General features: G+C 43.5%; 1 protein-coding gene across 6 annotated transcripts in view; it reads right to left on the reverse strand.

Annotated features, from left to right (window-relative positions):
• The window catches only part of LOC120539924 (protein unc-13 homolog C-like), a 471,266-nt gene that overhangs the window by 428,675 nt on the left and 27,000 nt on the right, over window positions 1–15,591 (reverse strand). For all 6 annotated transcript variants that reach the window (XM_039770276.1, XM_039770280.1, XM_039770279.1 and 3 more), the window contains exon 2: window positions 4,217–7,514. In XM_039770276.1, coding sequence (XP_039626210.1) covers window positions 4,217–7,217 — 3,001 coding nt within the window. In that variant the 5' untranslated portion in view covers window positions 7,218–7,514. The remainder of the gene's footprint in view (window positions 1–4,216; window positions 7,515–15,591) is intronic.

Below are 15,591 nucleotides of genomic sequence, written 5' to 3' on the forward strand. Positions count from 1 at the left end.
CTTCAAACCTGGTCCCGTACACACACAGCCCACACAGCATTTCTTGATTCCTATTCGTTCTCTTCCAAACCCTTCCCCACGCTGCCTGCGGCCTCCCATACACCCCAACGCCACTTTTCTCAATTCCTATTCCTTCTTCGGACTACCGCTTCTCTCTCATGACCCCATTGGTGTCACGTCACCACCCTATATCTAGCCTGATCGTGTCACCTTTCACTTCAGCCATCTGTGCGCCTGGGAGTCATTTCCGTAGCCTACTACAGGAAGGTACTCTCTCGACCATTGGCATTAGTTTCACTCCTTGCTATTTTCGTTATACTGCGATGGTTGTTTCCTAAGCCTTGTTTATAAAATGAACGACATTATCTTCTCTGTCGACGGGTTTTTGTACAACATCATCTGTATTCCGGGCTCCGGCAACTGCCTGTTCCTATCAGTGGGTTATTTCTTGACACAAACGGTTGACGAAGGCAATGCACTCTCACTACGACATAGGGCAGTAGATTTTGTTGCATCGCATTGGGACAGATTTGGAGACGTTCTTCCTGTTGTTCTTTAAAATGCATCGAGTTATCACAACAAGTCACGAGTGCTATTAATATGGTGGTGAAGAGATTAGATCTTTCGACTCATTATCTGTCTTCTCCAGCAAAACACCTATTCACAACTGCGTCTTTCAAGAAGTATGTCTTTCTTCTTGATTTCTGAATTCCTTTCTCACCATTTTCCACTCCTATTATTACACCGCCATATGCTATGGCGGGCCTCGATTAGTATTGCATATTTCCCTTAAATATGCTTTTTGTTTTCCACTGCTAGGTTATCAGAAATGTGTGTTGAGATTTGTCAGGTAAGGAAGACAGAAGTTTTGAGGTAAGGTCGTTATTGACGACAAGGAAGGCAGAGACGGACGTTTCAAGGCAAGGTAGTGCCATGTGTGTGTGCACAGGGGACAGTTAAAGGGCTCTATGTGACTGCAATTCTACCGCTGCTCCAGCAGTTGGCACTGTGTCCTCATGCCTTTCTCTCCTCCCTACCTCTGCAGACTGGTTGATTGACAGCTAGAACACCTCTGACATCACTTCCGGTGTCCATCTACCTGGACCCGCCTCTTCTTGTCAGAAGAGCCACCAAACAGGAAGGCCGCTAGGGTGGAACAAAGAAGAGCTGCTCAGGAAACAGCAAGCGCTTTAACCTCTGAGCAAACGAATGCTAAACGTACAGAAAAAGAGGATGAAAACTAGGAATGCTTAAGTCAACGCTGTTACTGGTTATCATAATTCTTAACACATTGTGTAAGTTTTCTATCATTGTTCTTTTATTTTTTTATTTTGTTTCGTTATTACTGTTGCTCACATGGGTACCAAACCTTTAACAGCTTCACGAATCCTTCCTTTGTCTGTGTTACATGTCACACTCATGCGCATGGGGGACAATTTAAAGGCTTGAATAGTTGTACTTCTCCACCAGACCAGGGGTTGGTCTTGTACTCTAAATCTCTTTCTCCTTTAGTCTCTCTGCAGACCTCGCTTCTTAGAAACATCGTTTGTGCTTTGGCTCCCATCAAACTGCCTACCAAGGACATCACTTCCTCTTCCGCTTCCTCTGAGGACACCTCTTCCTGTCACCCGACTATGTTCATTTGTTACCTCAGTTCTGTTTTGGACTCATGTCTGTAAAGACTGATTTTATTAAATTGACCTGATTGCCAAGTTTATGGGGTGGCTACCCCAAACCCTTTGTTGTGTTTCTGTTTCTTATTTTACATATGTTACGTCATCAGTGTGAGCCTCTCCCAGTGTTCATTGTGTTAACAGTGAGAGGAGGAATTGTACTGGCAAGGTTTGATCACTCATATGTTTTCTGTTTTAACATTTCAGTCTGCTAATTGTAAAAATTAACAGATAAAGGAGTTCAGAGTGGTTTTGTCACCCTTTCGGGGCACATCACGAGTCACAACGCAGCCTCTTCAGAAGTTAGCTGGATTCAAACCCAAAGACCAGCAGTACAGCACGTGCAGTGAATGGCGATGGTTACAATGGGATAACGTAAAGTCACAGGCAATTGCATTTGCTTTCCTTCCTTCCTCATACTGTGTGATCATCTTCATTTTTGTGTCGAGATCAATTGCCTTTTTATCTTGTAATTGTAAGACAAATGTAATTGAACGTAGTTAAAAAACCATCCATCCATCCATTATCCAACCCTCTATATCCTAACTACAGGGTCATGGGGGTCTGCTGGAGCCAATCCCAGCCAACACAGGGCACAAGGCAGGAAACAAACCCTGGGCATGGCGCCAGCCCACCGCAGGGTGTGCACACACACACACACACACACACACACTAGGGACAATTTAGAATCGCCAGTGCACCTAACCTGCATGTCTGTGGAGTAGCCGGAGGAAACCCATGCAGACATCACTTCCGGTGTCCATCTACCTGGACCCGCCTCTTCTTGTCAGAAGAGCCACCAAACAGGAAGGCACTGCCATCACGGGACAGTTCTGTTTAGAATTCACATCTGCAGAGACAACTCCACGGTAACTGTGTGTTTTTTGTTCATTTTGCTGGAACCAAATGTACGTGGTGGCCAGGCTGGCACCTCCAACACTTTATTGTTGTGACTTTAAAATGAGTTCATCAAGAACACGGGGACACAGTTGGAAACTTGTGAAGGGGAAATTATACACAAACATTAGGAAGTTTTTCTTCACATGGAGAGCCACAGATACTTGGAATAAGCGACCAAGTAGTGTGGTAGACAGTAAGACGTTAGGGACTTTCAAAATTTCGAGTTTTGTTGGGCTGAATGGCCAGTTCTCATCCAGATTGTTCTAATGTTCTAAAGTACTCCCATATCTAAGGTAAAGGAAGCCGCTCAACCTCAATTTCAGATGAGTCAGAGTCAGGAGAGGAGTTGGACTCACCTGGGAGGAGTGGAGGAACAAGAGAAAGAAAGAGAGAGGAGAAGAAAAAGGTGGTAAAGAACCAACGTATAAGAACCTTATTGTAAGGTACCTCTGTTAATAAACCTGTTTAATCTGAACACAGGTCTTGTGTAGTGTGATTGTGTTTGAGATTTGGGTTGCTGCAACACCCCCTTACTGATCACACTATTTAATAAGATTTTGAGCATACGATTGAACTGGACAATTGCTAAGTAGATTATACAACACAAGTTAGCGTGATTTTTTTTCCACATTATTTGCTATTATACAGTATCGATCACTTTACAACAATTTATTTCCTGTATCGCTCAAAATCACACAAGGAATGCCTCAATGTGCTTTAACAGGTCCTGTTTTTTGACAGCCATAAACCTTGACTTTAGATTTCTATTCCATCATATGATTTTTTTTTTGTCCATTCTGCTTGAAGACACGGGATTAAAAATTTATCTCAGCCGTCACTACAGACCACATGTGGTGAGTAACACATGAAAAGAATATGATTTCTGGGGGGAGTATTCCTTTAGGAGAATCCGTGTGGCCGGCCAGTGGATTTCTAACATACAGTTCACAAATGTGGAAGTGAGAGACCTAAATGTACCCTGTTAATAGACAGCTATGGTAATAGAAACAGACCTGAAAAACACTATTATTAGGTCAGATTTGGTTAAGAGAGTTGCTTTCCCATCACAGATAGATATAAAGACAGGAAAAATATGTTCTGTATGTCAGAGCCTGCGATCTTTCTGCATCAGTGAGCATTCATGTTTATCAAGCATCTCACGCCCGGGAGCCACATTGGGGATTTTCTTCTTCAGATCAGAAATTCCTATTGAAATATTCATTTTTTGTTAAGCTTTGCTTTACCTCATTGCATCACAATTCACTCCAAGAGTATCTACTGTACATCTAATCTAACAACAGGCACACCGCATAGAGTGGGGGAGACAGTAAAACATTAAAATGGAGTTATTTAAATAGCAAATTTTCTAAATCGTTCACCTATGGGCTATCAGAATTCTCTCAACAATGACAGACACGTTTGACAGGACAAGCGGATGCTAAACGGTCGTTCTTGATTGAGTGGGCCACTTGCAGCATCATCTCTATTATCAACAGATATTCAAATCCTATCAGACAAATTTGTATTTAAATTATTAACCCTTTTGACTTCCATTTTTCTTAAGCAATCCCAATACCTCATTTTTCTTCAAAGCCCCCAACAGTTAAATAGCAAAAAAAAAACAAAAAACAAAACAGGTGTACCTCCAGCAAGGATTCGCTCTTCCAGCTCGGCGATTTGCTTTCTATAGGCCCTCAATGCCGCTTCTTTAAAGGTGGGCCGGATTCTCTTTACTGGTTGGGTCTCTTCGGGCTCGACAGGTAGGTTTTGATTTTCATCTTCTTTCTCATCAGAAATAACCGAGGACTCGCATTCAGGAGTATCGTCCAGAATCTCGCTGTTGTCATACTGGATGTCATATTGTTCGTCGTACTGCTCGTCAAGGCTGCAGTCGTACTCTAACACTAAACTGACGTCATTGGAGGCCTCGTAGTTTAGATACTGCTCCTCGGTTTCATTAGCGTTGGTTCTGTTCTCCAGTTTTGCGAGTACCTTCTCCATAACTTCCATGTAGTTGGTTTCATTGTCTACCGCTTGTTCCCCGTATTCTTCTTCATCTGCCCTATAATAGTACGGCTCAATGTAAACATCCGAATTGATGGTTGTGCTGGAGTCATTAGCCGTGGATTGTGACAAAGTCCTAAACCGCCCCATGAACGTGGAGTTGCCGGTAGAGTTACCCTCCTCGTTGGCACTGAGGCTCTGCGTGCTTTTGTTCCAGACCACTTCCAGGGCAGACTTGGCACGCTGAAGGGTGGATCCAAACTTTGGAAAACTGAACGTTTTATCTGTGAGGTCGATGCTTAGTCTGCTGTGCCACGATTTGGGGGGAGCTGCCTCGGAATTGTCACTGTGTATCTCACTCTGACTCCGATAAATGATTGAGGATCTGTTTTGGGTTTGATAAAAACTGCTTACATTGGAGTCCGAGTAAGGGTCACTCTGGGTATCTAGCTGGCCTGATGGCCCATTATCAAAGTCCGCACCAGCTGAAGAATTGCTACCAAGGGTCATGTAGTTTTCGCCCTCAAACTGAAGGTCAATTTCTTGGCACTTTATTATATTCTCTGGAAAACCTGCTAGGCTTTGATCAAACGGACTGTTCACTTCGGAGGCCAGGTTTTGCTGGGTTGAAGCATCTAAACCAGAATCCGCTCCTTGTTCCAAGTGATGCCAGTCTTTCCATGGTGACAGGTCACCTTGTAAAGAGAGTTGAGAATCGCTGTAATGGCTCCTGTCTCCTGATATGCACACCAGACCGTTGCTGACCCCACTGTCAACTGTCTCCGTGTTCTCGGCTTCATTGGGTTCAATCTCTGGCTGGTTCTCCTGACTGAGGTTTTGGCTCGGTGGACTGGCATACCAGGAGGAGGCCATGTCTTCTTGCTTTCTTTGCCACAGCTCCCTGTCTGAGGAAGACATCAATGAGCAGCCATTGGCTCGTGTGAAGTACTGGCTCTCCGAAAAATCTCCAGAGTACGACTGACACAGCTTTGAAAAATCCGACTCGGATCGGCTAAGTTTGGGAGTCGAATAGTCACTTTGTGACAGCCAGATGGGGGTAATGTCGCTGTAATAATGCTTCGTTTGCTTCTCGAGGCCTTCAAAACCCGGCGACTGGAAGTTGTCATCGACGTACAAGGCTGCATTTGAAAACGTGCTTCCGTCCACCGTTCTGGGACGTGTTTTACTGTCGCAAGACTCGGCGCTCGACTTCTTTTTTTCCCTCTTACTTTTAACTGGGGCTTTAGAGATGATTGCATATTTGTTTTGATTAAAGTCCGCATCCAAATCCTTATCACTGTCCAAGGAGTCCCAGTCGTCTTGCTCGACTTTCTCCGGCAGTGACAGTTTAATGTCCATGCTTTCATACGTCTGAGAGGAAGTCATCCCCCTATCTTTCTTTTCTCTTGTGTCGTGAGCCAGGCTATCGGTAGAGACCGTTATTCCAGTACCTTTCAATTTGTAACATTTCTTTAAGACTAAATCTCGATCCTGTAAGCTTGCAAATATCACTATGATGGGACGGGGCTTGGCATTTGGGCATTCCCTTTGTTGGCCTAATCGATGGGCAAGCTCAATTTTAATTGTCTTTTGTGCGTCCGAAAAACCCATTTTGTCCTTCAAGATCTGGTAAATTACAATTTCTGTCTGCTCGTATTTGTCCTCAGGCACATTCAGAAATCGCAAACTCACTTTGCTATCCGAATAACTAATTTGTTTGATGTAATCGTGTATATCCCGAGTTTCCCTCCTGGACTGTACAAAGCCAGACCGTAGCTGCTCGATTTCACTTTGTACAACCTCTACACTGCTCGAGATCTCGTCAATGGATTGCTTGAGGGCATTGACATGTCCCCGCAACTCAGAGAGTTCTGTTTCGATTTGACTGATTCCCTGCAGTTCCTTGAAGATCATTTCCATGACATCATGAGTCTGGCTAATGCAGCCCGTGGAGCTGAAACCAGGCTCCATAGTGGATGTCCGCTGCTGTCGTCCGGCTCTGTCCAAGGATTTGCTCCTCAGACCCAGTGTCTTCTTCCAATTGCTCACCTCGGAATCGGAAGAGACACATTCCTGACTTTTCTTCCACTTCCTTAACTTGCGGAGGGCGCCCAATCGTAGGGTATGGAGGGTCCTTTCTCCTTCTGAACTTCCATCAGAAGCGGTGAGGCTGCTAAGGCTCTTCCTGTTCCTTCTCACGGGCATCGTTAGGGATTTTTGCTCATCAATTCTATAGGTAAACCTGATTTCGCTCAACGACTCAGTGTAGTTGCTATCGATGGACAACACCTCATGAAGCAGACTCTCATTATTGTTTGCTAGCAAGAGGTTCTTTTGGAGCCCATTTGCAATTGCCACTCGATAGCTAAAGGTAGGGGAAAGAGAAAATTCCGTTTTCCCTTCTTCTTCTTCGGTTGACAGGTTCCGCGCAGATGAGCACTTGGCAATTTTTTTAACGGTGCTTTTTAAGGTTGTAGAAAAGGTCTGGTTCCGTACCGGACCAGCCAGGGTCGATTTTTGCTCCTTTTTATTTTCACTGCTCTCTTTCTTTTTCGTCGTAGTGACCAATTTCTTTGTGAACATTCCTTTGCAAAGCTTCAGTATGTAAGACGGAAGTCGTTTGAGAAGGGCAGACACCATGGATAGCAATGTTGGCGGAACTCTTCAAAAAATGCACACCAAGAAGACTCAAGGTTTAAGAAGAGCTGCGGGCTTGAGCATCCAGCTGGCAGCACTGGCATCCCGAGAAACGACTTGGCGGTCCACTTTTAAAGACAGAACAGGTCACGTATCGATCGTTTCAACTAATTCTGCCATTGTGTAGAACTTAGATATCCTTGTGGAGGACCAGCAAGACTGTAAAATCCAGTGGCTTTCCTTAGGACTAACCACATTATTCTACAATGGAGGAAGATCAGTGCATCGTTTTAATTCTTTCTGTGACCATAAAAAAATCAAGCGTAAGTATTTGAACACAGGAGATTATAAAAAAATTAAAAAATAAGAACAAACACCAAGACAGATTAATGTTATTTTACTGATTAGTGACCTTTGAAGAAGACCTGTGACAGAAAATGACATTAGTTATGAAAACGTTCAAGATGAACACCTTGCAGCTTTGAAGGGATATGCAATAAATTCTCTTATTCCCAAGCTTTGTCATGATTACATATAACACTATACAAAGAAACACCTGCGCCATTAGTTAGAGTACTAGTTCTTAAAAGGTGGCTCATGGACCACTTGTGGTCTAACGGTGTTGATTGAGTCATATTGTTTGGAAGGTGACAGCCATCGTGTCTAAGCAAAGAGACATTCGAATTACTGTGATATTTTAGTCCCAAATATCTTACAACATAAAGATGGCAACAATTTGTTCACAAGAAACCTTCACGTACCGACCTGAAAAAGCCTTCCTTCAACCACACAGTTTTATAGAGCGTCACGCATGCGCGTCAGAGGGTCACCCTCTGAGTTCTTCACATGCATGTGCTACCACCCCAAGCCAAGAGGAGGCACTGCCACTAACTGCCTTGTCTTCTTTTCCCTCCACAGTGTGGAGAAACCACCCAGTGAGGGCAACTGACTCCGCCCCCTTCCTGTCCCTGGGCCATAAAAGTGAGACCTGCCTGGAAGGAGGCTTCATTTCTGGTTCAAGTGAGCTAAGGAGAGGAAAGCCACAGCCTGCTGACATAATTAAATACTTAAGAGTACCCCAAGTGTTAAAGGGCTTCCACTTTTTGATATTCCTTGTTGAATGCCATCCTTGTCGTATTTGTTTTCTTTAGAAGTAAATGGGGACAGCTGGGTTGGCACCCCAAAAAATGTGGTTACTATCAGTCTGTTTTTCGCTCAGTCGACCACAAGAGTTTCACTTCTGTGTAGAGTATTTGTGTTGCACATCACCACCCGATAATGTTACGAACACCAAGATGTAAAACAGGGACAGCATGCAGAATTTCAACCCATCCTTTCCTTTATTCGTGTGCCTGTGTGTCAAGGGTTTGACAATCTGAACAAATTCCCCAAAAAGATCCCAGGTGAGAGGATACATGTCTGTCTGCTTTCTTTACAAATTTCAAGTCGCCAATACAGAAGAAGAGCCAGGACCCCCCATATGGCTCTGCCTACTGCCACACCATGCCGCCCATTACAGTTCAGTCAAGTCTCCGATGACCCAGGAGAAGAAGACCCCATCACAGAGTGTTGAGTGAATGGCAATGCTGAGCGTGTTGTTGTGTGCCTTACTGACTTTCACCTGCTCTTCAAAACCCATTTGGGACCACAATCCTTTTTTTTGTTCTCTTTGCCTTTCTCTTATACAATGTTTATTAAAATCAGACTGCAGACCACCCTAGAGCCTCTAAAACAACAACTATGAGTATCTATCTATCTATTATATAATGTCTTTCATTATATAGTGCCTTTCATTTATATTATCTATCTATCTATCCTGACTGATACGCCAGCACGTGTGTGCCATCCATCACAACATAAAGAGAACCTGTAAGGTTACATTTGACATGAGCAGCATTGCTACCCACTATTGGTCATGTGTTGTGCCTGCTTTCTTTTCCAGGCTGGGTATAAGATTTTTAATTTGTTACTTAATAGCCTTCATGTCTGGTTATACCCATTAGAGGGCTGCCACCTTAGCAGTAGTTCCACTAATCAATATAATGCTTTTCTGTCCTATCTGTGTAAGTATGAGATGTGTATTTGGACCTATCGTCCATCCATCCATCGATCTATCCATCTTTTATATACTGCTTTTCTTACCTACCTATCTATTATATAGTGCCTTTCATATCTATCTATCTATCACTACTTGTATTATATGGTGTCTTTCACATCTATCTATTCATCCATATATCTATCCTTCCAGCTGTCATATGCTCGCTTTCTGGTGTCCTGAAAGTGGCTGTGGATTTTCTTGCCATACTCTCACTTAGTTGATTTAATGCCCTAAGGTAGTTTTACCCTTTCTTTCAAGAGGGCTACCTTGTCACCTGATCTAAAGACTGTGCTGGTACCTCCAATGTCCCCCTGGTTTCTGATTTGCTCATGTTCTAATGGTCTTTGGGACAGTCACCTCATCTATGCACTTGGTCATGTATCTTAGAACACCTGGGAGGGAGGCATCTCCATGGCAGACAGCTGGTATGTTCTTCTAGTCTGTGATGTCTTCGATTCCCTGGTCCTAGTAGCTTATTTATCAACAAACAGGTGTCACTAGCTAAGTGGAGGCAGGGTACACTCCAAAGCACGGCTAGCGGTAGACTCGAATGGAGACTGGTGCGTGAGTGAGGAGGGCCCTGCCTGACTCCCTACTCCTGACATCACGCTTCCCCCTCCCCTTGACCCACAGCCTCTGTCTCGGATTAGCGCGAATAAATCAATCCTGCAAGCGAACTATGACACAGCGCAATGAGAGAAGTCGCAAAATCAACCGGAATGTTCAAGTAAAATTATAGAAAAAAAAACCAATCTAAATTCGTTAGGTAGTTCTCTCGTTCGCTAGCTAAGCGGAGGAAAGGTACATACCCCAAGGCTGGCGCGTGAGTCACGCTTCCCCTCCCCTTGGCCTGCAGCCTCTCTCTCAGATTAGCGAGAATAAATTGCTCCTGCAAACAAACTATGACAGAAGTCACGATGATAGAAGTCACAAAATCAACTGGAATGTTCAAGCAAATTATAGAAAAAAAACAAAATCAAATCCGTGAAGTAGTTCTCCCGTGAAAAGCGGACAGACATACAGACAGACAGATAGACAGGAAGAAGTTGGATTTTATATTCATATATATTTATATTTATATATGTATACTGTACTAGCCATCTCCTGTGGCTTCACCCGCGTATTAGTGAAACAGGACAGTGAGGAAGGCCCCACACAGCTCCCTACTCCTGACATCACACTTCCCCCTATCATCGGCCCACAGCCTCTGTCTTGGATTAGCGTGAATAAATTGCTCCTGCAAGCGAACTATGATTCTTAGCACGATGACAGAAGTCGCAAAATCAACGCAGTGTTCAAGCAAATTATAGAAAAAAAAGATCTAAATCCTTTAAGTAGTTCTCTCGTTCTCTAACTAAGTGGAGTTAAGGTTACGCTCCGAGGTAGACGCGTGAGTGAGGAGGGATCCGCACCCCTTCCCCGCAGCCTGATGAGTCTCTCTTGAATTTGTGCTAATAAATCGGTACAGCAAGCGAACTACAATACTTAGCGTGATGAGAAAGTCGCAAAATCAACGCAATGTTCAAGCAAATTATAGAAAAAAAAAGATCTAAATCCGTTATGTAGTTCTCTCGTTCGCTAACTAAGCAGAGTTTACGCCCTAAGGCAGACGCGTGAGTGAGGAGGACCCCGTCCCCCTCCCCGATGAGTCTCTCTCGGATTTGCGCTAATAAATCGGTACCACAAGGTAACTATGGTGCTTAGCGCGATGAGAAAGTCACAAAATCAACGGAATGTTCAAGCAAATTATAGAAAAAAACCCAATGTAAATCTGTTAAGTAGTTCTCTCATGAAAAGCGGCCAGACATACCAACGGGTCTAAAAAACTATAAGAAATTTTGTGCTTGGACCACGAAATTTTTAAAACCGTTTCTTAGTGAGCACCTGTGTGCCAAGGGTAACCTACATTCCAAATTTCAAGTCCCAAGTCCTCATGATTCGGGAGATTTTCGTGATGTGTAAGTCAGTGGTATTTGGTTTATATATATATATATATATCTATATATATATGTGTATATCTATATATATGTGTATATATATATATATATATATATATATATATATGTATATATATATATATATATATATATATATATATATATATATGTGTGTTTATAATACAGTGTATTAGTTCTTTATTTGTCTGCACTCGTCCCTGTGTTCGCGTTTATGTTGCATTACCTTATTTTATGCCACTGAATGGATGGTTTGACCTTAACGCCACTAGACTTGACTCAACTTCACTCCTTCTGGTTGATAATGTCAGAGGCTAAGTGTAATGCCGATTGGTTGAGGGTCCTGGTGCCCTCTGGGTCCACCAGGGCTTTCCCTCTAACATCCTAAAGATGTGGTGAGTTTCTGTGATGGACAGGGGGGATCCCATTTCTGTCAGATATTGTGAACAGCTGAATCCAGACCCCCATAACCCCAAACTTGACTTGAAAATGTTGTTTTGTCTTATGCCAAATATGTACCGAGTTACTCCTATACTGTATGTGTAAAATGATTTATGTTACTATTGGAGCTAAGCATCAGTGCCAGCTGCCCAAACAGCTACTGAGCGCATGGGCGCCGATTCCTTCAGTGCGACTAATAATGAACGAGCAGATCACATCTGCTCGACTGAGGATGAACTCTGGTAATCGAAAACCTTCTAGAATTGAGCAGACAGCACCCCACCACTTCTGCACCGAGTACCTGGACACCAGCCGGGGCTGCACGTGACTTAAAGGGGGCTAACTAGATGCAGCAGCTCTGAGCTGTGCTGTGAATTTGCCTGAGCAGACACCGCATTAAGAAACAGACTTGTGCTTCCCAAGGTCTTTGTGACAGCGCGCTGCTCACTTCCATGTCACATAACGCACGCCGAAAAGGGCAGTCCTACGGCACAGGCCCCCTCATTAAAATGAAGACTTGACACAGCAGGGACAGAAGCAGAGTGTAAATCACTTCTGTCTGCTATGCTTCAGTGCAAAGAACAAAAAAATAAAAATAGACGTCAATCAGATGTCAGCTCCTCCAACCACCTGTATAACCCGTATATCATTTTTTTAATGTCATTTTACAAGCAGGTCTTAAAGTATGAATATTTTATAACTTCTTGAATTAAAGCTACGACAAGAGAAGCGGTGATAAAAGACAGGCAGAGATGAAATTTTCATGGAGTAGAGGTGGTCCTAACTGTAGGCGGGGGGTTTTACATTTGCAGGCTGAGTGGATTCTGGGCCATTTCCTTTTTTTCTTTAATTTGAGCAGTTGCCCTCCCTTTTGTAGTCTATTCCATTATCATTTATTACCCAACACACACACACATTACGATGGACCTTAATAGAATTACTTTGAGTGAAACAGGCAGTGCTGCCATGCAGACCTGCATTTGTAAATATCCATTAGGGCCTTTCTCTGCCTAATTTTTACCTTTTACATTCACCACCCTTAGTGTTTTAGAAAGCGCTCAATACAGAAAAACGAAATAAATAACTAAAGTGGACTCGAAAATTCAGAGACGTGACCTGATCTGACTGCAATTAGCAAGCATCGTTACTTCTATTTTCATTATTAAGCAGTGGTAACCATCAGCAGCGCCTGACGCAGCCAAACCTCTCTGCCATGTGGGCTTGAGGTGTCTGATGAAGGAAACATCTAATAATGCATTTTATAATCCCACTGATAAGGGTCTCAGGGTCAGCAGACATAAGGCAGTGCCCTCTGTCTGGATGGGATGCCAGACTATCACATGGTGAATCCTGTCATTCAAAATGTGGGCGGATGAAACCCACCAGGGTGGGAGGAGGGGATGCTCAGGCTGGATTTGAAGCAGCGGCCCACCAACTGCGAAGAAGCATCGCCGTCTGCCACCTCATTGTCGTACCACACGACCAGATCAAACACTTGTGTTCATTAACATCAAGCTGCAATGGCAGCTGTCCAAGGTTGTCTTCTGCTTGTGGCCGATTTGGCCAGGAAAGGCTCCATACCCCTCTACTGCCCTGGATTGTAACAACTTCACAAACTGAATGAACTTCCTACTCAAAGGCCTCTTCCATCCGATCTCCCCAGGGAACAGCTAATTCTAGCAGGACCACTTGATTTGTGGACTCAGACTACAGGACTATATCTGGCCAGAGTGAGGGTACCGTAATGCTGCTTGGAAATTTTAGCTGGTTCCCTAGGTTGACCTCCAGCTGCCAGTCTGGTGGTGATGAGAGCAGCCCACTTGAGGGGTTCTGTTGTGGCCGTAACTTCTCCCCTACCTTAACAAATGGGATCACTTGTTTTACTGGGACTTGCTTCTTGCTGTTGTTGATCCCTGAGCAGATGGACCCTGCTGTTGTCCTCAGAACCTGATCATGTCACCAATGATGCCATCCTCCTCCCAGGGCCTTCAGACAGCAGCTCAAAATGTGCTCCAGAGATTCCCTCTTCTGGCACAACAGGCATGCCAGTGTACAGTATCTGTCAGACCCCAGCAACAGAGATTTGATGGGCTAGGAAGGATGTCATATACCGATTGAATCCGCAACTTAATCCAATATGGCTCAGTCCCCCAGAGCTCTGACCAAGCGGCCTTGCGACTCATCACTTGCTCCCACCTGGTCCATGCGCCCTGCTGTCGCATTCCCACCAACCTACTCGAACGCTCATCTTCCACTTCTGCTTGCACCTCTTCCTGGATCAGCTGGCATCTCTCCTTGCCTGGCGCTTAATCGTAGTGTGGTTTTATGACACTTCCAAGCCCATCTCGTTCAGGTGCCAGTACTCCCATTAGAGATTTGTGCCGTATTCGTACAAATCTCTGATGGGAAGTACAGCAATTCTGGACCGTAGGTTTTCTCTGATCTCTCTTTTTTTTCAGGCATGCTTCACATCAGCAGGTACTTCTTCTGAATAGCACACTCAAAATGTCTGAACCTTTTCTATTGGTCAAAGTATCTCTAAACCACACCTACAATCTCATTTCATTGGTTGGACTCCAGGTTTGCCAACTCCTGACTCCTGCTAGCTTTTCTTGAAGTCATCAGTCTAGCGGTTCATGTACTTTTCCCCCACTTACACTGTGAATGTTTTAATGATGTCTCTCTATTATATATAAAAAAAAAATCTTGGTAGGTTGGAAGGAGAAGAGATGTGATCTTTTCAGAGAGACACTTTCACGTCCCGCAAAACGAGTCTTTGTGCCAAGAGATTTAACCACGCCCAGGGCCGGAAATAAAAGACAAAGAGTAGATGACAAAGTAGAACGTTGTAAAGAATTCAAAAATTTAAGAACATTAGAACACTCTAGACGAGAACAGGCCATTCAGCCCAACAAAGCTCGCCAGTCCTATCCACTTGTTTCCTACAAGAAAACATCAAGTCGAGTTTTGAAAGTCCTTAACGTCTTACTGTCTACCACACTACTTGGTAGCTTATTCCAAGTGTCTATCGTTCTTTGTGTAAAAAAAAACTTCCTAATGTTTGTGCGAAATTTACCCTTAACAAGTTTCCAACTGTGTCCCCGTGTTCTTGATGAACTCATTTTAAAATCACCATCTCGATCCACTGGACTAATTCCCTTCATAATTTTAAACACTTCAATCATGTCACCTCTTAATCTTCTTTTGCTTAAACTGTAAAGGCTCAGCTCTTTTAATCTTTCCTCATAATTCAACCCCTGTAGCCCTGGAATCAGCCTAGTCGCTCTTCTCTGGACCTTTTCTAGTGCTGCTATGTCCTATTTGTAGCCTGGAGACCAAAACTGCACACAGTACTCAAGATGAGGCCTCACCAGTGCATTATAAAGGTTGAGCATAACCTCCTGTGACTTGTACTCCACAGATCAAGGCGCTATATAACCTAACATTCTGTTAGCCTTCTTAATGGCTTCTGAACACTGTTGGGAAGTTGATAGCTTAGAGTCCACTATGACTCCTAAATCCTTCTCATAAGGTGTACTCTCGATTTTCCAACCGCCCATTGTGTATTCAAACCTAATATTTTTACTTCCTATGTGTAAAACTTTACATTTACTGACATTAAATTTCATTTGCCACAAATCTGCCCAAGCCTGTATGCTATCCAAGTCCTTCTGTAATGATATAACGGATTCCAAATTATCTGCTAATCCACATATCTTGGTATCATCTGCAAACTTAACCAGCTTGTTACTTATATTCCTATCCAAATCATTTATATATATTAAAAAGAGGAAAAATGTTGGCGCAGTACACATGCAGAGCAGGTTAGAGACAATGGAAGTACGAAAATTTGAAAGTCTCAAAAAAAAATGATAGTAAAGAT

The sequence above is a fragment of the Polypterus senegalus genome, chromosome 12 (genome assembly GCF_016835505.1).
Source record: "Polypterus senegalus isolate Bchr_013 chromosome 12, ASM1683550v1, whole genome shotgun sequence".
Classification (NCBI taxonomy): Eukaryota; Metazoa; Chordata; class Cladistia; order Polypteriformes; family Polypteridae; genus Polypterus; species Polypterus senegalus.